The sequence below is a fragment of the Capricornis sumatraensis genome, chromosome 5, assembly GCF_032405125.1.
Source record: "Capricornis sumatraensis isolate serow.1 chromosome 5, serow.2, whole genome shotgun sequence".
NCBI lineage: Eukaryota > Metazoa > Chordata > Mammalia > Artiodactyla > Bovidae > Capricornis > Capricornis sumatraensis.
In genome coordinates, this window is record NC_091073.1 from 55,907,591 (window position 1) to 55,934,726 (window position 27,136).

At 33.9% G+C, this 27,136-nt stretch overlaps 1 protein-coding gene across 1 annotated transcript in view; it reads left to right on the forward strand.

The window, feature by feature from the left end:
- ASZ1 (ankyrin repeat, SAM and basic leucine zipper domain containing 1) overlaps window positions 1-25,709 on the forward strand; it is a 68,043-nt gene extending 42,334 nt beyond the window's left edge. The window contains exons 5-13 of the mRNA XM_068972402.1: window positions 8,283-8,394; window positions 8,933-9,067; window positions 10,400-10,524; window positions 12,375-12,450; window positions 13,422-13,478; window positions 14,639-14,748; window positions 20,758-20,863; window positions 21,775-21,888; window positions 25,557-25,709. Of these exons, the coding sequence (XP_068828503.1) occupies window positions 8,283-8,394; window positions 8,933-9,067; window positions 10,400-10,524; window positions 12,375-12,450; window positions 13,422-13,478; window positions 14,639-14,748; window positions 20,758-20,863; window positions 21,775-21,888; window positions 25,557-25,709 (988 nt within the window). The remainder of the gene's footprint in view (window positions 1-8,282; window positions 8,395-8,932; window positions 9,068-10,399; window positions 10,525-12,374; window positions 12,451-13,421; window positions 13,479-14,638; window positions 14,749-20,757; window positions 20,864-21,774; window positions 21,889-25,556) is intronic.
- The last annotated feature ends 1,427 nt before the right edge of the window (window positions 25,710-27,136 follow it).

A 27,136-nucleotide genomic window follows, 5' to 3' on the forward strand; every position in this document is an offset into this window, starting at 1 on the left:
TAATTATATAGAGAAAATTATAACGACTCCACACAAAAACTACCAGAACTGATAAATGAATTCAGCAAGGTAACAGGATACAAGATTAACATACAGAAATTGGTTGCATTCCTCTATACCAGTGATGAAATATCAGAAAGAGAATGTAAAAAATATATGTATATATATGTTTTAAAATCATATCTCCCAAAATAAAATACTTAGGAATAAAGCTGACCAAGGAGATGAAAGACTTGTATACTGAGAACTATAAAACATTAATAAAAGAAACTATAGATGATTCAAAGAAATGGAAAGATATCCCATGTTCTTGAATTGGAAGAATTAATACTGTTAAAATGGCCATTCTGCCCAAAGTAGTCTACAAATTTAACATGATCCCTATCAAATTACCCATGATATTTTTCACATAATAGAACAAATCCTAAAATTCATATGGAATGATTATAAATTCAGAATTACCAAAGCAATGCTGAAGAAGAAGAACAAAGCAGGAGAAGTAACCATCTCAGACTTCAGACAATACTCCAAAGCTATAGTAATCAAGACTTTATGGCACTGACACAAAAATAGACATATGATCAGTGGGACAGAATAGAGAGCCCAGAAATAAACTCATATACATTTGGCCAGTTAATTTTCAATAAAGGATGCAAGACTATACAATGGGAGAAAAATAGTCTTTTCAGCAAGTGGTGTTGGAAAAGTTGGACATCTGCATGTGAATCAATGAAGTTAGAACACACCCTCACACCATACACAAACTAAACTCAAAATGGCTTGAAGACTTAAGACACAACACCATAAAACTCCCATAAGAGATCATATGATAACAAAATTCTCTAGTAAGTATAACTCATACTGATGTTTTCTTAGGTCAGTCTCCCAAGACAATGGAAATAAAAACAAAAATAAACAAATGGGACCTAATCAATTGCACAAGCTTAAAAATGAAAAGACAACCTACAGAATGGAAGAAAAAATGATCCAAGACTGACAAGGGCTTAATTTCCAAAAATATACAAACAGCTCATATAACTCAAGAACAACAAAACAAAAGCAAAAAAACCAATGCAATTGGAAAATGAGCAGAAGACCTAAAGAGACATTTCTCCAAAGAAGTAATATAGGTTACCAGTAGGTACATGAAAAGATGCCCAACAGTGCTAATTATTAGAGAAATGCAAGTCAGGATTACACTGAGCTACCACCTCACGCTGGTCAGAATGGCCATCATTAAAAAGTCAGCAAATAACAAATGCCAGAGAGGATGTGGGGAAAACTTACATTCCTTCCTACACTGCTGGTGGGAATGTAAGTTGGTACAGCCACTGTGGAAAACAGTATGGAGGTTCCTCAGAAAACTAAAAGTAGAATTACCATGTGAACCAACAAGTCCACTCCTTGGCATATATCCAAACAAAACTCTTGTCCAAAAAGATACGTCACCCCTGTGTTCATAGCAGCACTATTCACACTAGCCAAAACAGGGAAACAGCATAAAGGTCCATCAGCAGATGAACGGATAAAGATGTGTTGCATATATACAGTGGAATTCTACTCAGCTATAAGAATGAAATAATGCTATTTGTAGTAATATGAATGCAACTAGAGATTATCATATTAAGTGAAATACGTCAGAAAAACAAATACCGTATGTTATCACTTCTATGTGGAATCTGAAGTATGACACAGTTGAACCTATCTATGAAACAGAAACAAGAATCACAAATGTAGAGAACAGATTGGTGGTTGCCAAGGGGGTGGGGTGGGAGAAGAATAAAAAAAAATGCAAGAGGACTTCTTTGGCGGTCCAGTGTTAAGACCCTACACTTCCAGTGCAGGGGACACTGGTTCAATATCTGGTTGGGAAACTAAGATCCTGTGTGGTACGGCCAAAAAAAATGCAGGGCTCCAATCTCATGCCAGAGTAATTTCATATGCCTCAAAATATTTAAAAATTAAACAATACAAAGTCACACAGATGCTTAATAAAATTACTAGATGAAAATGTGGATGAATATATGTTGGACTGGCAATGGTCTTTATAAACATGACATAGGATATCTGGAAACTTGGCTACCAGAACATCATTCTCATCCTCTTTGTTCTCAACTCCAAACTATGCCTTTCCCAAGCCTTGGGCTGATAAGACCTTAAGGGAGCTGGGTGCTGATGAGGACTCAGGCTTGTGTTCCTATCCCTGCAAAACATACAAGCTCCATTCCTCAAGGGTAGGAAGTTAGGTTGTAAGCTTAGATGGAGAGCAGCTGACCCCACAAAAGTTTGACATTAGGACATCTGGGACCTGGAGCAGAGCTGATCTTGCATGAATGTCTTAGGTTTCCAGACTCTTATTAAAGACTTAGAGCTAAACAAATGGGCTAAGTTCTCTTAGCCACTTAGACAAGTGGGCTTAGTTATCCCAGAGGTTGGGAACATTCTGGAAGATAGGAAAGCAGAGAGAGATTCTAGATACTTCTGGAGGGAGCTAACAACCTTAAACTATAGACCCACTGCATAAGAAACTTGATTTTCAATATCTATAAGGATTTCTGCCATTAAAAAATACTACAACTGCTAGACCTGAGCCCTAAAGAGCCAATACAAAACAAACAAACAAATTTCCCAGCAGCTAGTGAAAAGACTGACAATTAAAATATTTGCCTAGTACAATAAAACTGCTGACAGAAAAAGGCAAAAAACCGGAATTAAAAATTATGAACACACAAGGAGATCTAAACGCAGCATGAAGAAAGATCTCTTGAAACTTAAAAATTGTGGCATTTCAATTCAAAGTTCAGGAAAGAAAGAGGAACATGGAAGACTGGTAATAATAAAAGTCTGGTAAAAAGAAATTGTTCTTAAGCTGAAAAACTATCATAAATGCATATCAAAACAAAGGAACAAACAAAAAACCCTACATTTTTGGACAGTTCTCAAGCTTTAGTTTGGACTGATGGAAGGAAAAAAAAAAAAAGACACTTCTAGGCATAAATTCTGATTAGAATGTGTAAACTCTAAAAACAAAGAGGAAATTTTTACAAGTTTCCAGGCAGAAAGAATTAAGTTTTTAACAATGAAAAGTAGAAAGATTACAGTGGCATCAGACTTCTTATGAGCACAGCTGAAACTAGAAAAGAATGAAATTGCATTTTCACTTAGATGAAGGTATACAGCCTAAAGATCTTATTCTCAATCAAGCTGTGCCTCTCAGGTTGGAAAAAAAGATTGTCAAAGATATGCAGCAACTCAGAAAATACATTACCTAAGCACCCTAGCTGAGGAAAATGCCTGAAAAAAAGACTAGCAAAACCAAAAAGAACCAGAGACCTCATGAAGGCGGAGGATAAAGAGAAAGCATTGAAGAGGGATGAATTTTAATAAATATGTATTTAATAGATAATATTAGACTGGGACTGTGAATTGCGACTGCTACACAAGGATTCTGGAAATGGCAAGACAAAATGCAAGCCAAATTCTAATAATTACTAGATTATGCCAACAGATTGTAAGAGCTGTAGTTTGCAGTGAGTTGGGGGATACCCAGGAGAAGAAAGGAAACAAAGAGTATTCAGGAGGCTTTATTCTGTTAGTATACAAGTAGGGAGAATGTGTCCTGGTGGATGAGGAAACCATAATCTTATTAGGAGAAACAAGTCTCATCTTGCTCACCTATAAGAGAATGTTTTACTAGGGTAATGTTTAATGGCATTTTAAAAAGAGGAAAAGCAGAATAAGATTTTCAAGGGGAGAAATGTAGTGAATGGTGATTTTGTTGCACCAGCAAGACAGAAGAGTATTGTCGGATATATCAGTCATTATGCTAAATGAGGATGGACTGAATTTTTCAACTGAATATTGGCTTAAAAACAAAAGATGGCTAAATGCTATTACAAGAAAATTAGAAGAAAATGGGTATGAAATATCCCATTACATGTGGAGGTAAACCCGTGGAAATCAGGATTATCAATACCAGCTATTACTAATGTTATATACAATAAACAGAATAAATTTTGTACTATAGTGAAAAAAAAAGATCAATGAAAATATAACACAGACCTGTACACACTATACTACATGACTGCTAAATCCATAAATTGAAACCTATTAAAATTCAAGAAGTAGATCAAAATACAATGATAGGAGGAAATTTCAGTATTTATCTCATTACACAAATCTAATATATGTAAATTGAGTAAGGATATAGATGAGCTGACTAACACAATCAGTAGACATGAGATGATGTAATAGATAAGAAAACTCTGCCTGTATTAAATGTACACATGACACAGAGCAGAGAAGCAGACCATTATACTAGTTACTGCATGGTTTGCGGGGTGGTGGATATAGAGACAAGTCAGGATCATCATGGGTTTCCCTTGTGGCTCAGCTGGTAAAGAATCCATCTGCAGTGCGGGAGACCTGAGTTCAGTCCCTGGGTTGGGAAGATCCCCTGGAGAAGGGAAAGGCTACCCACTTCAGTATTCTAGCCTGGAGAAGTCAATGGACTGTATAGTCCATGGGGTCACAACGAGTCGGACACAATTGAGTGACTTTCACTTTCACACTTTCAGGATCATTATCCTCAAAGAACTGATATTCTGGTTGAGAAAACAGATGAATTGAACAAATACTTTGACATGAAAGGTGACCTGATTAAAATAATCCCAGAGTGCTATGAGAACATAGAGGAGAGTGGGGTTGCTATCTAAGATGAGACAGATCATCAAAAAATTGGGCATGCTGGCTTCTAAGATTAACCCCAGAAGTAGATTATGAATACATTTGTTGAAAAGCAAAAGGACATATCAACCAGAAGTGCTCTGGAAATAGGCAGAGGAGAGAGCCGAATTCATGCCTGCAGAAGAACTGAAGTATTTTACTGGAATGGAATCGGATGGCAGGTACCAAAAGGTAGAGAGGTAGACAGAGGACTTACGAAGATCCTCATAGGTGTAACCCTGAAAACTTCAAACTGAATTTATTTGATGAGGTTTACAAATGTAGAGGAAAGATTGGAGACAAGGAGGCCAGTTGTGATTCTGTTGCATGCAGTAATCCATGTAAGAAGTGATGAGGACTTGAAGACAAGGAAGGAAGCGAGTGTAAAGTACAGGTACAAATGATGGGAAGGAGGTAAAACTGGCAGGAAAGCTGGGTTAGCTATGAGGACATGAGGAGTCATAGATAAATTCATTCAGGCTTCTGGGTTGGGTCATGATGGACCTGTGATGCTGTTCATGGAGATAGGTAATAACAGAGGGTACTATGTGTTGGAGGGAAGATGGTGACTTCAGATTTAGGTATATGTTGGTTTTGAATTTTGTTGGGATACCCAGGTGGAAATGACAGATATGATCTGGAGCACAAGAGCAAAGCCTGGGCTAGAGATACAGATTCAGCAGCCACCAGTGCATTAACAATAGTCATGAGAGTAGGTGAAACCATACAGGTATGTTGTTTAGGTAGTGAAAATGGAAGAATATTGAGGACAGCAGCCTCTTGAAATACATACCTTTAAATGCTAGAAAAATAAAAGGAGTCCAAGTAACTGCTGACCTTTGCCAAAGCAGTTATGTATTGGAAGGAGCGGGCAGAACAAAACAGAAGGGGAAGTAAAGAATTCTTTATATTAAATCTCAGGAGATAAATAAGATGGAAATTAATATTGAAAGTAAAGTTATCAGTAGCACAAATTGTTACCATGTCATTTGATCAAACCAGTTAAAAGTTTTATAACTTCCCTGAAGAGTTTATAATAAGACCATTTATAAGTTCATAAGAGTTTGTAAGATTAAAGACTTAACTTAGATTTTATTAATCTATGACAGGCAGGAAACAATAGATGTTAGAAGTTTCTGTAGATATAAAACCACTGTAAGAATTGTTCTGTCCCCTCTCAAAATGGTCATGCAACATTATTGATAGTATCAGTAACTCTAATAACTTTCAGAAGCTAAGTAACACTCTGAAATATTGAATATTGAAGCTGATGCTGCAATACTTCAGCCACATGATGGGAAGAGCTGACTCATTGGAAAAGACCCTCATGCTGGGGAAAATTGAGGGCAAGAGGAGAAGGGGGCAACAGAGGATGAGGTGGTTGTATGGCATCACTGACTGAATGGACATGAGTTTGAACAAACTCAGAGGGATAGTGATGGACAGAGAAGCCTGGCATGCTGCAGTTTGTGGGGTCGTAAAGGGTTGGACACGACTTAGCGAATGAACAACAAATACACCTTCTAGATAATCTAGACTCCATTATAGGAGTTTGCTATCCCATTCAGTAAATTCAACTAAGAAATCAGTGAAGCTTTATTGTAACACATATTCAGTTATGATCTGAAGCATCTTAGTCTGCAAACTATACTAATCTAGTAGTTTTACTAGCTAGGATGACATAAGCATTTATAAAAGCCATTTTATGTCTCTGTGAATTTACAGACTGAAAATTATATCCCTGCTGTTTTCTAAGATTCTGTTATAAGAAAAAATGATATTTAAAAGAACTTCAATTTTCAATACAATTTCAGTACAGATTCAGAAATTTTCAGTAATAAGTTTCAAGCAGATAGGACACTCAGACTTTCATGTTACCTCCCCTGGAAAAGATGGAATGTACAATATGAAGGTCAAGGGAAGGGTGGAAGGAACAGCACTTGCACAGTCTCTGAAAGAAGAAGAACTTGGCATCTTCAAAAAGAATACATGGCCAGAACAGAAGCATGGAGAACAGTTATGAGGCTACTGCAAAAATACAAATCAGAGAAACACAGTGATAGCATGGACTGCTTACAGTGGCTAACAAGTTGATGAGACATGGTTAGATTCAAAATATGATAGGAAAATAGGGAACAGGACCTTCTGATGACGTGTATGTGGAGTGCTGGAGAAAAGTTATGAATGATGCTTAGTTTTAGGCTGAGTTATTTGGTTAATGGAAGCTCTGGGAAATAGGGAACCTTGGAAGGAACAGATTTGAGCTGTTGTCAGGAAGGTGGGAAGAGAAGCATCAAGCGGTCTGATTTAGACTTAGGAAAGAATTTGAATAACCAGTCTACTCAAACAAGCTCTTTCTACTGTATATATTCTCCCTATTTGCTTAGCTATCCAGCAATTCACACTTCACTTTGTCAAGATTGTGTACTAAAGCCACTGTGTAGGAGAAATTCAAGGTAGAGGAGGCAGTGTTGGACAAACTACCTTAGCATGTAATTCTAATAATAAGTTGAAATTTTAACATACCAGGAAATAGAAGGAACGGATAAATGCGTGAAACTTTCTGTGTAAAGACATTGGTGTGAAATGACCAGATTCAGGATATACCTTATGTCAACAAATCTTACAGAGAAATATTGTTTATCTGTAGTGTATGTAATATGAGTAATCAAGACAGTCTTCCTTAATGAGATCAAAACTGAGAATTGTAAAATTATTTAATTTATTGTTCTTTTGTGAAGGTCTTTGTATATAGATCAGATATTTGTGGTGACTCAGGAAGATTGAGCCCAGAATCCTAGATCTCCTTTAAAACAGACTGTGATACTAAGTTCAACCCAAGTAGAACTAATAGAACCTTTCTGGTATCCTTTGTAATTAGGTTCAGAAGCTGAATGACTGCTAGAAGTCGAGGGGTTGACTCTAATTTGGGGAAGTGGTCCACTAGCGGGAGACCACTTGTGTTCTCCCACAACATAGTCTCAGAGTCTGGCAAAACTGTTGGGCTGATGTCTGTCTTTATTAAAGTAAGCCTCGGGGTGAAATTCTCTCAGTCCGAAAGTCGAATTATAATAGAACACATTAAGAAGTAAGAGATCTTAAACTTACATTTTTACTAAATAAAATACAGTTTTTAAAGTGTAATAAGCATTTAAAATGAGCAATTTTGAGAACATGGGGTCGGTGGGGGCGCTTGTTTGTGTTGTTCATCACTATTTTCCCAGCATAAGCATAGTGAGGTACTCTGATATTTTGATATGTGAATAGGTAAAGTAATGAAGCCTCATATTAAAAAGTGTGGGCTCATTTAGTGATTTTTAAAGACACATTTCTTCACTAGAGGGTGCTGTGTAAGCATTCAGTGCTTTTAAGAGTGTAATCTCCTTCATATTTTATTTATTTGCTGGTAAATTGGATTTTTAGATTTTTTTCCCCCCTGCTTTGTGAAAAGCTTTCGTATTTCTTTGCTCTCAGAACAGCCCTGATGGTTAAGTTCAGCCTTTGAAGAACTGTTAAGGGCAGCATTGACACAGTTGTCTTTTCTTCCTCCTCCTCAGGAGACTTATGACACCAATCATGTATGCTGCACGTGACGGCCACCCTCAGGTTGTTGCTCTCCTTGTTGCTCACGGAGCAGAAGTTAATACCCAGGATGAGAACGGCTATACTGTGAGAACCGACTCTACAGTGTTCCTTTTTATCTCTAGGACATTGATATCTTACTATCAGTAGTTGGCAGAAAGGTTTGAAGAAGTAAAAATTACAGAAGGGCTGGGATGTAATTGCTGTTCAGTAAAGAAAAGCAACAGTTTCAATGAGAAAAAAGAAATCATCTGCCTTTGTTGGTCAGCACCCTTAACAAAAGAAACTGTAACACATAGCAAAGCCTGGATTCTATTAGACTACAAATAGAGTTCCTTTTTATAGAAAACAGTTCTCTGATTGGTAGATAAATCATTTTACTCTGTAATTTCACTTGACTAAGACATTATTTGGTTTTACAAAATCAGTGAACACTGGCAGTCTGCTTTGCGATTACAACATTGGAAATATGTTTACATTATATTGTGAAATGATAAGATTGCATCATTCCATTAATTAACCATGTTCACTTTTTTATTGTGCCATAAATACTGTTGAGAAATTTTCTTCTCTGTGTCATATGTACTCCCTCTCTTTAAACAATCTTTTTTTCCCCCACTTACAGGCTTTAACATGGGCAGCACGTCAGGGTCATAAAAATGTAGTTTTGAAGTTGCTTGAACTTGGAGCTAATAAAATGATACAAACCAAAGATGGAAAGACACCAAGTGAAATTGCAAAAAGAAATAAACATCTCGAGGTATCCTGTTGTTTAGCTAATTTTTCTTAGTTTACATTATTGTTTGTAAAACTTTTGTATGATTTTGTTAGAACTCACTACTGTAATAATAATTTATCTATTACTAAATGTTTCAGTATGTAATTTTCTCCCAGCCAGGTAATGAAAACTTTAGTTTACTAGAGTATTTATCTTTTTACTAAATAAGAGGCGTTTATGATGTGGTAATTTAAAAGCTGTATAAAGGGATAATAAAGTCTCATCTGGCCCTAGAAATAAAATTGTAACAGACTATTTATTTAAACACTTCCAACTGATTTTCAAAAATTAATTAATTTTCAAAAATTAGTGTGTTAACACAGCTAGTAAAATTTCAAAATTTGCACATGTAAACTATTGTTTTTAAACTTTAATTAACACATATTAGACAATTTAAAAATTAAATCCTTTGAACTACATTTACTCCTATACATTTGACAAGGTATAAAGTAATAACATATGGGAGTATATGATTTATTGTCATTCAGAGAATAAAGTCAGTAGTAAATATTTGCCATACATTAAATAATTTTATAGATATAAACTTTTGGTCTAAATATGAAAGCTTTCAGCCAAAGGTCTGTAATTTCTAAGCAAGGATAAAATACAGTACAACTCTAAATCCAAGTTATATAGGTCAAGATCTTCTAAAACTGAGTTTCTGATTTTGGAAGCTTATGACATTCCAAAGTTTCTACCATACAGTAGTCAGACCATGTCATTTTTATTGCATGTAAAATAACTTCCTCTATTTTAAAGCAGCCTATAAACATGCCTATCATTTTATAATTCATATCTACATTTCCAATATTATTCTGGTGTAAGTGCTAATCACTGAAGCCCTGTGAATCTTTAAAAAGAAATTTACAGTTTTTCTCCTAAGCTTTGAAAATTTGAAAACTTTTCATTAATATACTGCATTATTAAATTTAGGGTGGATAATACTGAATTTGACATACTAAGAAATGTATGAATATCAAAGATTATTTTGAGTCATAAATTCTTTCCTGAAGTGAGATTTGTTTTGTATCTTGACTGATTATATGACTTAACCTTAACTTACTGAAAAGTTAGAACTAAGAAGTTTTCAAAAACTAAGGAATTTCACATCTCTTTAAGATGTACAGTTGAGGTTTATGTACCTTAGTCATGCTTCTTACTTTCTCTCTGTTTAATAATGTATTTAAAATACTACCTGAGTACTTAGTCTTTCTGACTTAACTTACCAAAATGGAATTTTTAGTTTTGTTGTATATTTTGTTGAAAATATTATTAATTACTATCTTGCTTTAATTCTTATTATAACTTTTTCAGATCTTCAATTTTCTTTCCTTGACTTTAAATCCTTTGGAAGGAAAGCTTCACCAGCTAACTAAAGAAGAGTCTATTAGTAAACTATTGAGAACAGATTCTGATAAAGAAAAAGATCACATATTTAGGTAACATAGCATGTTTTTGTTCAGTACCTACAAATGAGTAAAAATTGTGTGTTTTTATTACTTATAGTAAAGTGATGACATTTGAAATGTACAATATTTTAAGTTTTTATGAGTATTTCAAAATACTACTTAAAAATGTATGAATTTTGAGTGTTTGGTTCTCCAGAATTTTAGAAAAGTTTTATATATATATATAAACAGTAAAGAGAATTATTTTTTACTTTAAATAAAATATCAACAATACAGTTTATTTCTAAAAGGTTCTGAGGTTATGGTTTTGTTAGTGTTCAAACTAGATTGCACTTTGCTTTCTAATTCTTTACAGCAGATTTCTGATTTTATAAGCTAAAAATAAAAATACGTTTCCGCCCCCACCCCCCCAAACACAATTGTTCAATACATAGCCACAACATTATTCTCTACTTACCTACATTTTTAAATTGTTGTAAATTTTTACTTCCTACAATTAAAGAGATTTTCATGTCCAGAGCTCTTACAAGGAATACAGTTTCCCCGTGAACATTCTGGGGGTTGGGGATGCTGACCGTCCCCCTTGGAAAGTCTGTATCCAAGGTTCCTCCATATCTGCAGTTCCACATCCATGAATTCACATCCATGACTGTATACTACTGTAGTATTTACTATTGAAAAAGATCCATGTATAAGTGGACCCGCACAGTCCAGACCGTGTTGTTCCAGGGTTCACTGTATAAATATTGGCAAATATTTTCCTTCTTAGGAAAGATGAGTTTCATTTTACTATCACCATTTTCTCTGTTTACTTAAATCTTCATTCAAGAAACATTTCTTATTCCTTTGTTTAACATAGATCAAATTTGCAGATATAGGCATATTTCAGAGATATTGGTGTACATTCCAGACTACCACAATAAAGCAAATGTCATAATAAAGTGAGTTACACAAATTTACAAGTCGTATTTACACTATACTGTAGCCCAGGTGGCACTAGTGGTAAAGAATCCACCTGCCAATGCAGGAGACCTAAGAGATATGGGTTCAGTCCCTGGGTTGGGAAGATCCCCTGGAGGAGGGGGGCCACGGCACGGCAACCCACTCTAGTATTCTTGCCTGGAGAATTCCATGGATGGGAAGCCTGACAGGCTACAGTCCATAGGGTTGCAAAGAGTTGGACACGACTGAAGCGACTTAGCACACATGCACATAGTCTATTAAAGTGTGCAGTAGCGTTCTGTCTACAAAATCAATGTGAAAAAAGTGAAAGTGTTAGTCACTCAATGGTGTCTGACTCTTTGTGACCCTGTGGACTGTAGCCTGCTAGGCTCCTCGGTCCATGGAATTCTCCAGACAGAAATACTGGAGTGGGTAGCCATTCCCTGACTCAGGGGTTGAACCCGGGTTTCCTGCATTGCTGGCAGATTCTTTACCATCTGAGCTACCAGGGCCCCACAAAAACAATACATGTACTAATTTAAAATGCTTTATTTCTAAAAAATGGTAACCATCATCTGAGCCTTCAGCAAGTTGTAATAGCAATATCGAATCACCGTAACAAACATAATAATAATGAGAAAGTTTGAAATATTTCATGTATTACAAAAGTGTGACACAGATACACAAAATGAGCAAATGCCATTGAAGAAATGGCACCAATAGACTTGATTGACAGAGGGTTGCCACAAACCTTCAATTTATAAAAAATAAATGTTTGCAAGTAAAGCAATAAAGTAAAGCACAATTAAAACTAGGTATACCTGTATATTCTACATAGACTCAATCATTCTTATTCTCTTTTGTACATTAAAATATATATTTATTATTTGTACACTTATAGTCTGTTCTGAAATTGACATTGCTATAAATATGTATAGTTCATATACAGCATTTGGAGATCTGGAAATATTTTTACATGGTCTTGGACTTGAACATATGGCAGATTTATTGAAGGTAAGATTTTGTATAAACTACAATGAACTGTGTATGCATGTTTATTTATTGATTAACATAACATTAAATTAATGTAACGTTAATTCATAAGCATGCTTATGAAAGAGTGACATGCACTTTTCTGCATAACTTATAGTACATCCCATTTTAAACTTGGAAGCATTTTGAAAATGTATTATAAAAATTTACAGAAATTAGAATCAGGCTCTTACCCACTGCTCGTAGCTTTGCAGAACTCCATGTAAATCTGTGCCTTAGGGTGTTTTTCCAATTGCCAATCTTCCTGTATAGAATATTAGGAGCAGCAAGATTTTAAACTGAACAAACCTGGTATGGGAGTCTTGCTCTAATGATTATTAACTGAAATGTATTACTTAAATCTCTTTTTTTCCCAAAAGAATGGTAATACCTAGTGTAGGAGTGTCATAGATATTAAATTAGATCCTATGACAAGCACTGTTGCAGGTATTTTAAGCATGCATTATGGAGTTTGCGTCGATGGCAGTTCTCAGCCATTTAGCTGATGCTGCAGCAGTAAAGCACTGTTTTAGATAGGCTCTCCCTAGGAATGCACATTCAATTAGGTGGTTTGTTGTTTAGAATTGGGTTTCATTGTACAATCTTGAAACTTCCTATTTGAGAATTATTTAATAAAACTAAATGTTATTGATTGTTAAATCTTATACAGTTATAAATTTTGACTACTCATAAAACATAATTTCTATCAAATTTTATAGAGCTATTTATGTAAGAAAGTAAAAGTTGTAACAGTTTTTTTACTCTGGAAAACTAGCTAACGTATGTTTTTTAGGTCATTATGCATATTATTACACTTACTACTATCTATATGCTGTCTCCTCTAGAAAGTTGAAAGTTGTTTGGGAGGGTAGCATATAACTGACTAGCCTATGTGTATCCCCTTCCACTATTTCATCTATATTGAAGGCGGCGTTTTTTTTCCTTTTCTACAGGAAAGGGAAATAACTTTAAGACATCTTTTGACCATGAGGAAAGATGAGCTTGCAAAGGTTAGTATCAGTTTCAAAACCCCAGACATTCTTTCATAGTTTTAATATTTTGAATCCTTTCATTTTATATTTAAAAAATTTTACAGCTGTAGACTGTGAGTTATCTTTTGCTATGTTGCTCATTAGATATGCTTATGGATAACCATATCTAAAATTTTCTATTATAGTATTAATTTGCCTCAATATTTGAAGACTTAAAGGTGGTATTGTTTTCCTTCATATTAGTTAAGACATCTCAATTAAAACTGGTGCTATGTTTCTAAATATGAAATAGATTTGTAAAACTATATAAAACAGATTACTCAGAAATAAGAGGTGATTTTTTTATACATGGGGGCTTAAAAATGTATTGTTCAAATATTGCCTTTTGCTAGGTTCTCAAATGATCAGTTATTTTGCCATCAAGTATTATTAGTAACAATTTGAAAATAGCTGTGGGAAACATCAAAGATACTTTAATACATAAAATAATAAAAAGGAATGATATCCCTGTATGAACACATTGGAAACTTGAAATCTTCAGCATCACTGAAAATCAAATTACATAGGTAAATCCAGGATAGAAAATTTAGTTAATACTAAAGGTAGAATACAGGCAAAAGGAAGACTTAATTCTCATTTAATCACTGATAATATTTTGTAGGAAAAATTATTTTACTGTGATTTTCTGGAAAGTTTATATTGTATATTAAAACCTAGTCATTTGTTTTAGCATCTATCACATTGTTATGTAACAAAAAATTGACTGTAGTCACTATGTAGCTAAATATTTTAATGATGTTACTTCGTCAGTCCAATTACAAGCAAATTTGTATATTTTTCAGTATTTTTTTTTCAATATGCATTTTTTTCAAGATGAGAATTAATCAGGTAGATCTTGTTCAGTAATTTCAAATTTTATACAAGTTTGACTACCTTGGGGATTCCCTTGTGGCTCAGCTGGCTAAAGAATCTGCCTGCAATGCTGGAGACCTGGGTTTGATCCCTGGGTTGGGAAGATCCCCTGGAGAAGGGAAAGGCTACCCACTCCAGTATACTGGCCTGGAGAATTCCATGGACTGTATAGTCCATGGGGTCACAAAGAGTCGGACTCAACTGAGCAACTTTCACTTCACTTCTTCATGACTACCTTACTGCACCTTGAAATCATTTCTGCTTAGAATGGAATTACCAGTAGAGATCAGCAGAAAATTATGGCTGCCCTTAAAGAACTGGAAGTAGAAGAGATAAAATTTGGAGAATTACCTGAAGTGGCAAAGTTGGAAATCAGGTAAAGTTCACTTACTGGTTTACATTAATACTGTTTAGAACCACCTTTGCTTTTCAGTTGAATTTTGATAATGTCTGAGTTATTTTACTTGATACCATAATTTTTCCAGAGATATGGGTAGTTCATTTTGCTATACACCATGTTCTGAGATAGAAAGTACTTTACAAGGCAGGTTTTACCAATACCAAGAAGCAAAACAGTGCATTTTCTTAATTCACATAGAAACATTTTTGTTTTATTTTTTCATTGCATTTTTTTAAACAAGCTATTTAAAAGATCTTGCATTTTTCATAGTGTATCTCTTACTCTCTTTAAATCATTTAAGTATCAAGTTGAAAATTTAAAGGTAATATTTTTGCTTATGGCAATAAAAATGTGTTTCTCATATAGCTCAGCTCTATTTTCAGCCTTAATGATTTATGAAATTATGTTATCAATATATAAAGTTCCTTTTTAATATTATAAACTTGTCAAACACTGATTATTAGTAATATTAGTAATTAAAGTTATTTTGAAAATAAGTGTTTGATTTTTTAAACATATTGCACAATATTAAATCATTTTTTTAACTTTTTATTTGAATTAATTATAGATTCACAAGAAACTGCAGAGAAGTATAGGAATGTTCTATGCACCCTTCTTCACCCATTCTTACCTGGTCTAATATCTTGCCTAACTATAGTATGCTAACAAAACCAGAAAACTGACACTGATATAATTTACATAGCTTATTTGTATTTCACTAGTTATACTTGTGCTCATTTGTGTGTGTGTGTATGTAGCTCTATGCAATTTTATCATGTGTGTAGCTTCACATAACCACTGCCGCAATCAATATACTTAACATACTATCACCACAAGGCCACCTCGTACTACCCCTTCATAACTCCCACCACCTCTCCCCCATCCCTAAAACTAGCAACAATAATTTGTTATCCATTTTTATAAAGATGTTATATCATGAATGTTACATAAATTAAATGCAGTCATATAGTATTTTTCCATTTTTATTTTAATTGGAGGCTAATTACTTTACAATATTATGGTGGGTTTTGCCATACATTCACATGAATTAGCCATGGGTGTACATGTGTTCCCCATCCTGACCCTCCCTCCCACCTCCCTTCCCATCCCATCTCTCAGGGTCATCCCAGTGCACCAGCCCTCAGCACCCTGCTCATGCATCGAACCTGGAGTATTTTTCCATTTTTGTTTGTCTTTTTTCTATCAGCCTAATTTCCCTGAGGTCCATCCAAGTTATATGCTATAAAATACAAGACATAAAAGTGCAGTAGTAGCATCACTAGTGTAGCCTGCCTAAAACTAACATTGCAACTATGAGAAACATTAATTAAACACAGGAATAGTAAGTTTCCATACCATTGTAGAATTCAGAGAAGTCTTACAGTGAATAATTTAGATGATGCAGATTTCTTTAAAAGTGTTATTGCAAAATTATTTCCCTTTCTCTAACTATACCTCCTTATAACAAGATGATCTATATTCAAAATAATGTTTCATCGCTGTTTCAAAATAACCACAATTCTTGAATATGTAAGTACATTGTAAAGGATTTCAGTTGTGATGATGACTTAAATCAGAAAACCTTGAATCTTTTTGTTCACTGTCTTTACTTTTTTAATGTATTGCTTCTATGAAGGAATATTCTAAGTTCAACATGACTGAATTGCAAATTAAAATTTTAATATAATTTATTTATAGGATGTCAGAGTTGCCTGTATGAATTTTCACTGTGAGGCTTAATACATTTAAAGAACATATAGAATCCTGAATGGTTCACATATTACAACTGCTAAATTTTTTAAAAAATAAAACTAGCAGACATATATTTCAGGAATTTGACCTTGTTATTAAATCACAGACTTTGTTTACATGCTGTTATGGAAAAGGTTTTACTTTCCATTTGTTCAAAGTCATTCTTTAAAGAAGAAATTAGTCATCAAGTCATAAGAAAACTAACAGCAGGAAAAGTTGAACTGATTGATTATAATCTTCTGGTAATGTGACTTTAACAATTTAGCTACTGATTTGTTTTAAAATACTTTTCTTCTATGTGTTCAATTTTATAAAATAGTCTGTTACAAGAGTACACATGCACAGTACTTTTACTTTCTTCTATAGTTAGCCTTAATATGTTTTCAGAATTAGAGAATGCAATTTAAAAGTACTGATCACCATTTCATTACTACTTTGAGATTTTTTTTTGAACAGAAATAACTAAGTTTCACCCATGTCTTGACATTTTCAGCAGTTTCTGCCCAAACCTTTTCTCCAAGCCTGATATCTACTTGAATGTATCAAAGGCATCTCAAAATTATGCCTACTTAGAAAATGATTTCTCCTTAAAAAAAAGTGTATAGATGCAAATTTTCACATAAAAATACATTGTTCACATCTATGGTTTATAACTATTCTAAACTTGGAAACTCCAAATATTTAACGTTAAGTGGATGGTTGGATTACATTACATCAATATGATTTTATTCTGTCACTTAAATTATTTTGAGACTTAATGTCACAGAAAAATACTTATAGAAAAGGCAAATATAAAATGGAGTGTGAGTTATGCCAGTTGTATGTATGCATATGAGAAATACTTAGTTCCTTTATAATATTCTGGAAGAAAATAATACCAGTCATTATATTTGTGTGATTAAAGTATTGGTTATTTTAATTTTTCCAGATAGTCTACAGTGAGCACATGGTTCTTCCATTTGGAGTACCTATGTTTTGGGAGAAAATGGATACAAGTTTTATGTATGGCTGATTCCCTTCACTGTTCATCTGAAACTATCACAACATTGTTTGCTAATCGACTATACCCAAATACAAAATAAAATGTATAAAGTATAAATTTTGTCCTCATCCTTAGCTTCAAAATTTTTAAATGTGGCCTATTGTTTCAGTCAACTTACACTTTTTGTGCTGCAGTAACAAATAACTTCTAAATCTAAATTGACTTATAGTGACAAAATTTATTTCTTGATCAGAAATATGTGATCCATCTATATCATGGATCAGCTGCAGTGAATCTCTTCCTTATTGTTCTGCCAATAGGCTGGAGAAACAGCCCCACCTCAGATATGCTGCTCTTGTGGCAAAGGGAAAAGAGAGTTGGCAGAACCAGTCAGTGGCTCTTAGAGCATCTGTTCAAAAATGACACAGTCACTTCCAGTCATATTTTATTTGCCAAAGCAAGTCATTGGCCAAGCCTCATGTCGTTCGGACATGAAATGCAATCCTCTGGCAGAGAGAAGCCTGGTAGTATCTGGCTCGGTAAAAGACATGACAGTTTGATCAAATGATATAGTCTACCATACCTATGCCATATCTGCTTATCTGGAATTCTTTAAATAAGTTCAGAATTATCAGGCATTCCATGTAAAGGTATGTAGGTTGTATAGCTCTAGGGTGGGGGCTGGGCATCTATTCACACAGAGATGGTAAAAGGCATAAAAGTTGTGTTTTTTATAACTTGCCTATCCATATTCAGTAGCCCTGAAAATTATACATCACAAGAAAGGTATATATTTGCCTTTCATTCATTAAGACTATGTAGTTTTGTTTATAATAGTATTTGCTTATTTCAACTGTGGCCCTATTGTATTAGAATGTGTGTGAGTTGTTGTTATAATAGATCCCACTAAGTAACACTCCAGAAAGGTCATCTTGCAGATTTGTCAGCTCTTGATATTAATCATCTTCCTAATTTTTGTCATTCCACTGAAATATAATATCTTATTTTTATTATAATTCTGTTTATTCATCAAAATTTTCATTTTTTCTTTTTCTTTGAGTTACCTATTATCCTTTCTATTAGCTTGTGTTAGTTTCTTTGTAGATTTCACAATAAGTTGGCTTCTGTCTTTGAAACTAATCTAGTCATCAGTGTCTCTTCATTGTCAGAATTAGTGGATTAATCCTGATTATTTAACATGCTTGACTTTTTCCCTCCATCTTGAATCTTTTCCTTTCATAATAGAAATTACTCCTGATTTTCTTTTTCTCAGGCTACTTTTACTTTGATAGCTTTTTTTCTTAAACCCCTATCAATTCGCCCCTCTTTACAATATGTATCTTTTTTCTTGGTGGCCTTCTCCATGATCATTATTTTGATTTCTATTGGTTAGCAAATTATAGACACTTCTGATACTTCTGTTGTTTGTGCCTGTATTCACTGTTGAAGGTAATACTGAAATTCTTTTAGAGGTTAGTGACAATAAAGATGTAATTTTTCCCCATATAAGTTCACCAGATCCCTGAATTCTTTGTAGCCTCATGAGTCAGTCTGTGGACCCCAGGAAAAGTACCTACAAGACTGACATTTTCTACTACTTACTGATCACTGCACCTACATCACTCATATCATTGCCATCATCAACATTATTAAGTTTGTTTGAATGCCATCTGTGTACTAGATTAAATACTATGTGCTTTTCATATAGTATCTCCTAAGTCCTCCTTCCCTGGTGGTCAGCTAGAAAAGAATCCACCTGCAATGCAATTCCTGGGTTGGGAAGATCCCCTGGAGAAGGGATAGATGACCCATTCCAGTATTCTGGCCTGGAGAATTCGATGGACTATATAGACCACGGGGTTGCAAAGAGTCGGACACAACTGAGCGACTTTCACTTTTCGGTCCTCCTGACAGTCCTGTTATCTCAGTTCTAGAGATATGGCAATATTTGGCTGAAGATTAGGTTTGCCTGAGATCATAACACTGTGGAAGTTGTATTCAAACTCAGGGTTTCCTGATGCTAGAGTCTATATTCTTAATTATTATGCTCTATTGTTCTCTCTTTATCCCACTTGTTTCTTTACTACCCACCCCCAAATTCACTTCCCTGCTTGGCAGTGCCATTTTCCACTGAAACCAAGGAAGTTAGAATCACCCTAGACCTTTCCTTTCCTTTTACATGCAGTCCATCACCAAGTTTTTTTTCAGTTTATTCTCCTGAACATTTCTTAAACTATCTCCTAATTATTCTCTATACTTCTACTTTTGTTTTCCTTTTAATCCACACCATACCCCAAATAAACTCTCATACGAAAGTCTTATTTTCTACTTCCCTGTTTAAAGTCCCTTAGTAACTGTACATTATCCAGAAAATAATATTCCATTCTTTAGCATGTCACAAAAGTTCCTTAAATAAATGATCCCATATAACCTCTTTTTTTACTACTTTCACATGATTGTGCTTTAGTTATACTTTGGAGACCTCCTAACCCCATACTTCCACACCTGCTATTCTCTCCGTCCAGAATCTCTTCTCTTACTTAAAAAAAGCTCCAGACTCAGTTTAAGTATGAACTCTCTGAAATGTTACGAAATCCCTATTCCCAGTTATGTTGTGTTGCAACCCTGTGGACTGTAGCCCTCTGGTCTCCTGTGTACACAGGATTTCTCAGGCAAGAGTATTGGAGTGGGTTACCATTTCCTTCTCCAAGGGATCTGATCTTCCTGACCCAAGGATCAAACCCCACGTATCCTATGTCTCCTGCATCGGCAGCCAGATTCTTTACCATTGAGCCACCAGGGAAGATGCCTCATTCCAACTTATGCTAGGTTCATTATCTCTTGAATTTTAGATATCTCAACTGTAAGTTACTGTTAATAACATATACCTTACTGGAGCTGTTGGAAGGAATTTAAAAAATAATAAATGTAAAATCAAATGCAGTGCCTTCACATAATAGACACTCAAATACTAGGACTTTTATGTTCCTTCTTCATATGTCCCTGTGAATAATTTGGTTATAATAGTAGGTCTGCCTCTTATCCCAAACTTTGAGATCTTCAAGACTGGACACTTGGTTTCCTTTGTATGCTTAATGTCTTATTTCATCTGCTAATACAAATTTACTATTCTACAGATACTTTTTAAAGAATATAATAAGTGTTATGACTAGACAGTGAATAACTAGCTAAGTCAAATAGAGTAAATTGTTCATATCAGTGATTTCTATTTGTTTATTTCCTCTCTTTAGTGGTGATGAGTTCCTCAACTTTCTTCTGAAATTAAACAAACAGTGTGGCCACTTAATAAAAGCTGTACAGAACATTATTACCGAGTTGCCTGTAAATTCTCACAAGGTATTCTACAAAAATTATTAAGTGAAGAAAAGTATAAATGCAAATAACATTACAGATAATTTAACGATAATTCAGTAAATAATAATGATCTAGTAAAACTATATCTTCTACAAAATCACACAAGATCTAAATAAGTCAATTATTTAACATTACTTCTTTTTATATGAAATAATTGAAAAACTAATGTTCCAGCCCTCAAGAAAAGAAATGAGTCAGACCAAAAAGCAAACTGATTTGTGTACTAAACTCACCATTTATTTTTTATTTTTTTTAATTTTTTTTAATTTTAAAATCTTTAATTCTTACATGTGTTCCCAAACATGAACCCCCCTCCCACCTCCCAAAACTCACCATTTATTTTTAAAGGGAATTTAATTGTTTAAAATATGAAGTGACAGGAGACCCAAGTGAAAGTTGAAATAAAACAGTGTGTTGAGATTATTAAAAATCATATCAATATAAGGATTTTTTAATGAAAGAAATTTTAAATAGAGAAAGTGTAAGTGACCCGTTAAAGCAAACTTGCTTTGTTTTTTCATGTGATTTAGTTTTAGCTATTTGTATGTAGTGAAAAATATTTAATGCATTTGTTTTCCAATGATTTTTTGTATAATGCTGATATGGAAATCATGTCATTCTTCAAACCTTCATGACTTTATTTATTCAACATAAATATTATTACTAATATTAGTTTCCATAGTTACATGTATTTAATAAATGCATTCAGGAAACTGATTCAATTATTTGTATAAAATTACTCAGTTCTTTTGGTGTCAGAATTTACCCTGATAAAAAAATGCTTTTCAGTTATATAATTTAATGTTTCATAGTATTGTGTAACTTTCGTGGATATAAAGTTGTGAAAAGTTGTTTCCTATTGTTTAAAATGTAACTTTTGAAAATATTAACAGATAGTACTAGAATGGGCTTCTCCCCGGAATTTTACTTCAGTTTGTGAAGAACTGGTTAGTAATGTTGAAGATTTGAGTGAAGAGGTCTGCAAGCTAAAAGACTTAATTCAGAAGGTATCTATTTAAAATTTAAAGTGGGAAAAATTATTTACAGCACAGTATGTTAGTCAATGAGCGCTTCCCTGATGGCTCAGATGGTAAAGAAGGCGTACAGTGCGGGAGACCTAGGTTTGATCCCTGGGTTGGGAAGATCCCTTGAAGGAGAGATGGCAGCCCACTCCAGTATTCTTTCCTGGAGAATCCCCATGGACAGAGGAGCCTGGCAGGCTACTGTCCATGGGGTTGCAAAGAGTCAGACTCCACTGAGCGACTAAGCACATGTTAGACAATGAAGCAATTCTGACAAGAGCAACTTAAGTTCTCACTAGATAGTTGGGAAAAGGACCATTTCCAAAGAAAGAAATTTACCTACGAGAGACACTTTGTTGGTCATTAATGAAATGCATACTGAAAGAATAATGATACATCATTTTCATCCTATAAATTAGCAGGGAATGTATTACCCTACTCACTACTGGTTATAGTTCACCAAACTAATATTTTCATGTAAGACTGATGTTAAAACAGCTTTCAAGAACAGTTTAGCAGGATGTGGCAAGGACTATAAAAATGATTTTATCTTTCAATAATACTAGTCGAATGATTCCAAAATTGTTCGTACTGGAAGTATAGTATACTAGGAAAATGATTTAATAAATTATAGTATGGCCATTTGTCATAATGGTATGCAGCCAGTTGAAAAATATAATGAAAAGCAAATATCAACTTGTTAAAGACAAAATGTTGTATTTCTAATTTTTCTTTACGTATAAATATAAAAAATACCAAAAATTAAAGGTTTATTAGCTCTGTTAATGAGGTAGGGTTGTAGATGAAATATTCCTTCTATTTTCTAGACTTTTTATAATATTGGGTTGGCCAAAAAACTCGTTCAAGGTTTTTCCATATGATGTAACTGAAAAACCCACACGGATTTTTTTGCCAACCCAGTATCTTTTAAATTTAACTTTTTAAAAGAGTATGGGCTTTTTTTGGTTCTTGTTTCTGTACTCATATAGAAGTATGTATCTTCTATACATACATGGTTTAAGGACAGGTGATTTTTCCCCCATTTAAGAAAATTGAGTATATCAAAATCTAAGCTGGTAAAATAGAGAACTCTGTTGAAGGTATATAATAAAGGAAAACTTTCACTTTACTAAAGAACTCACTTTGAGTTCTCCAAGTCTAATAAATATATTTGCTATCCAAAAAGTTTTTTGTGAAATATCTGATGTGAACATCAGATTATGCATTAAATTTCCATAGTTTCTTACCATAATCATTTAATATTTTCATTAATATTTTATCAAAAAGGTTATTTTCCTCAAAATAACTGTATACATATTCCAGGTAATTTGTCATTCTAGCTATTAACATGTTCAGTCAAAAGGAGTCTTGTTAAAAACTGAGCAGAAAATTGAAGCTAATTCTGCAAAATTATAGGAGAATAAAAACATGTAAAATAGGGCAAATGAACAATATAGTTCAAAGTTTTTGTAGACAATAACTCCTTCCCAGAAAAAGTTATCTTAGAAGTTGTGTTATCTCTGACATTTATTCATTCAACAAACTTGAGTGCCTGTTGTATGTCAGGCAACTGTGCTACACAGTAGTTTTCTAATTATGCTCTCTCCTTCTACTTTTGTGTTTCTTTAATCCACTCCACTCCCCAAATAAACCTTCTCATGCAAAAATATGATTTTATACTTTCTGAACTTGATTACAACATGAAAATTATAGCACCATTCATGTTTACTATATCCATCATCCAGAAAAATTGAAGGGAAATGGTATTGATTTTACTTATTAACGTGCTGTTTTTCACGGGGTCCAAGGGAAGTTTGGAAGGATTTATGTAAAACTTTCTGCAAAGCATCAACTTTTCATGTTTAGTGTAAGATAGTCCCTAAGACATCTTTGTGTCAGGATCAGTAATGATTTGATTTCTCCAAGATGAACTAAAAACATTTGGAGGGAGAGTAGATAAGAGGAGTAAGATGAAATTAGAGAGAGAGATCAGATTTTTCCTGAAGGGATGAAAAAGTTACTGCTTTCAAGTGTAACTCTGATTCTAAAATACAAACAATTGAGTCAGGTACAGTAATATTTATTTTAACAGTGTATACCTATAGAGAAAATTTTCAACTTTCTTTAGCTAAATGGAAGGTCTTTTTTCTTTGGTCTTTTATACCTTGAATCTATACATTTCTATATAAGGACTAGCCTTGAAAACATATTTATTGGTTCATGATAACAAGAGATATAATTCTTTGGGCAGGAAAGTCTTAATTCTGCAGCAAGCTAGTGCATTGGTTTTTTTTTAATTAGTCTTAAACAAGCAATAATCATCAAAATAAGATTTTATTTAAAAAACTGTGAGGACTTCCAGGTTTGGGAGTATGCTGTCATGCCTGTTAAACTTACAATATTTTAACAGTTTACCAATAATAACAAAGGATTTTTAAAAAAAAAAAAAACATATGAGCTATCATAGATAAGTATATGGAGGTAACAGAGAGAGGGTGGGAGAGGTCAAGGCCAGACTCTAACACCACATCATTCTCTTTCAAACCAACACACGGACAGGCTCTTGTCAGAAAGGGTCATTCTAAGTAATTGGTTAATAAAAGGAATGACTGTCTCAGGATTCAGTAAATGGAGCATCAGTGTCAAAAAGGAATCTGTTGCTGAATGAAGCCATTTGGAAGCTAAACCAAGAATACAGTATTAATGAAATTGGCATTGAAGTCCATCTTCTACTATAAATTTAAAATTAATTTTGCAGGGTTCTTTAATTAAATATTTACACTGTAGATTTGAGAAGAAGTTATTTTTTCTAAGGTTCAAAGTATTTATGTCACCACTCCAGCACAGGATGTTTCCAGTAAATATCACTCTATAAATGTGCCTGATACTTTTTATCTTTCAAGGATCTTCTGGTTTCTGCTTGTTCTCCCTCTTCTGCCTCTCCCCCAACAACTAAACTATCTTCTCCACACCGCCCCCCCCACCACACACACACACACACACACACACACACACACACACACACACAGTTGAGGGGACTTCTATAGCAAGAAGTTACAATATGGAGATTTAGAAACTGACTGAGTCACGTAATTTCATTGCTGGAAAGTGCTAAAAAAACCACTAAAATTTTTGTTAACATTTGTTTCTGCAACTATATTTAAATAAAGGGTTATACTTCTAGCATTAGCATCGAATCTTCTAGTTTTTGTTGAATTTTATGTATTGTAGGTATTCTATAAGAATGGTTTGCTTTTTTTTGGTAAGAAATCAGTTGATATTTAATACAGGAGGAAAAAAAAAAGGTTGTCATTCCTTAAAGGTAGAAACAGAAACTTTGACATTAAAGGAACTTTATCTCTTGACATAAAAACATGATTTTAAAATGTAGTCATCTGTAGAAGCATTTATTTTTAATATAAAACTAATAGTCTACTATAATCGGATCCTGGTTGAAGGAAAAACTATTTTTTAAGACTTTTAAATCTTCCATGGGAATTTTGCATTTAGGTTACATCTAAATCAAGTGAATTAACATGGATATTTTGATACTTTTAAATCAAAGATATTTTTATTTTACTTTTTAAATCAAAGATATTTTTATTTTCAGTGTACTGTACATTAACTCTTCTTTTTTCCATACTAAACATTAGTTACAAAATGAACGAGAAAATGATCCAACTCATATACCGTTAATGGAAGAAGCATCTGCATGGAATACTAGGATTTTGAAGAGGACGGCTATTACAGTATGCGGATTTGGGGTTCTTCTTTTCATCTGCAAGCTAACTTTTCAGAGAAGCTAACCCTAATATTTGTTTTGAATAACATATGTGTTCCTTATTCAAATTACCTAAAAATGTTGCTTTTAGCTATTTGTGACACACTGTGACTACCTTCTTTGCCAGTACTCTGTAGGAAGAATTATGATAGTATAGGGCAGAATGTTTTTCTTTAAAGAGTGGTTTGTCAGTTTGAATTGAAAATATAATTTGTTATATTTTTATGTTAATTTTGATCAAGCAGTAAATAAGTGATTTTTAAGTTTGATCCTATCCTATGACTGTAAATCACATTCAAAATAAAAGTTTTATCTAATATTCTTTGACATTTAAAAAAGTATGTTCATTTGTCACAGTGAACCTACAGAATTTGTAAAGTGTTCATAAACAGTAGCTTTCTTTTAGTCCGTGTCTTCCCTTTCCATTATTATGTAGTAAGGACTTTCTTATTTAGTTTTTTTAGTTATATATCATTATGTAGAAATTATTAATTTGAGAATATTTTAGAGAATGCAGAGTATAGATAAAATGTGAAAATTTTTAATCATTTATTAAAAATAGGAAAAATATTTTAAATGTAAATTTTAAAAAGCAGAAAATTTATAGTAGTGTGGAAAGCCCAAAGCACATTAGAATTTTTTATGTAGTATACTTTTGGGAACTTAGTGTGTGTAACATTCTTGAGGATGGTATGAAAGTGACTGGCATTTGGCATATAATTTCTCACACCAAGCTAAAGAAGTAATGCATGATTTCTTTATGAGTTTTTTTTTCCAAAATCAAAATAATGATATTCAGATTATGAAAGTGAAGAAAAGGCAGGCCTAATTTAGCAGGCAATATAGTAGACTTCGGAGAAGGCAATGGCACCCCACTCTAGTACTCTTGCCTGGAAACTCCCATGGACGGAGGAGCCTGGTAGGCTGCAGTCCATGGGGTTGCGAAGTCAGGCACGACTGAGCGACTTCACTTTCACTTTTCACTTTCATGCATTGCAGAAGGAAATGGCAACCCACTCCAGTGTTCTTGCCTGGAGAATCCCAGGGACGGCGGAGCCTGGTGGGCTGCCGTCTATGGGGTCACACAGAGTTGGACACGACTGAAGTGACTTAGCAGCATAGTAGACTCAGCAGCAGCAACAGCAGCATAGTAGTTAAATCTTGCTTTATTTAGTACCATACTTAGATGCAATTGATACACAGTTGTTTAAAAGGTAAACATCAAACAAAGTAGAAAATTGTGGAAAAGAAGAACAGCATGAGGAATATTATTAGTAGCACTAGTAGCTCTTGGTTATAACAAAGCAGCAAGGTTTGAGTCATTCTTTTTTTCTGAGAATTACCCAACCATACATTAATGGAAGGAATTGGTGTCTGACATTTTAACCTAAGTGCCACAGTAAGACATGTTTTTCTAATATCCCTCTTTTAAATTTAAGGCTTCAAGTCTTA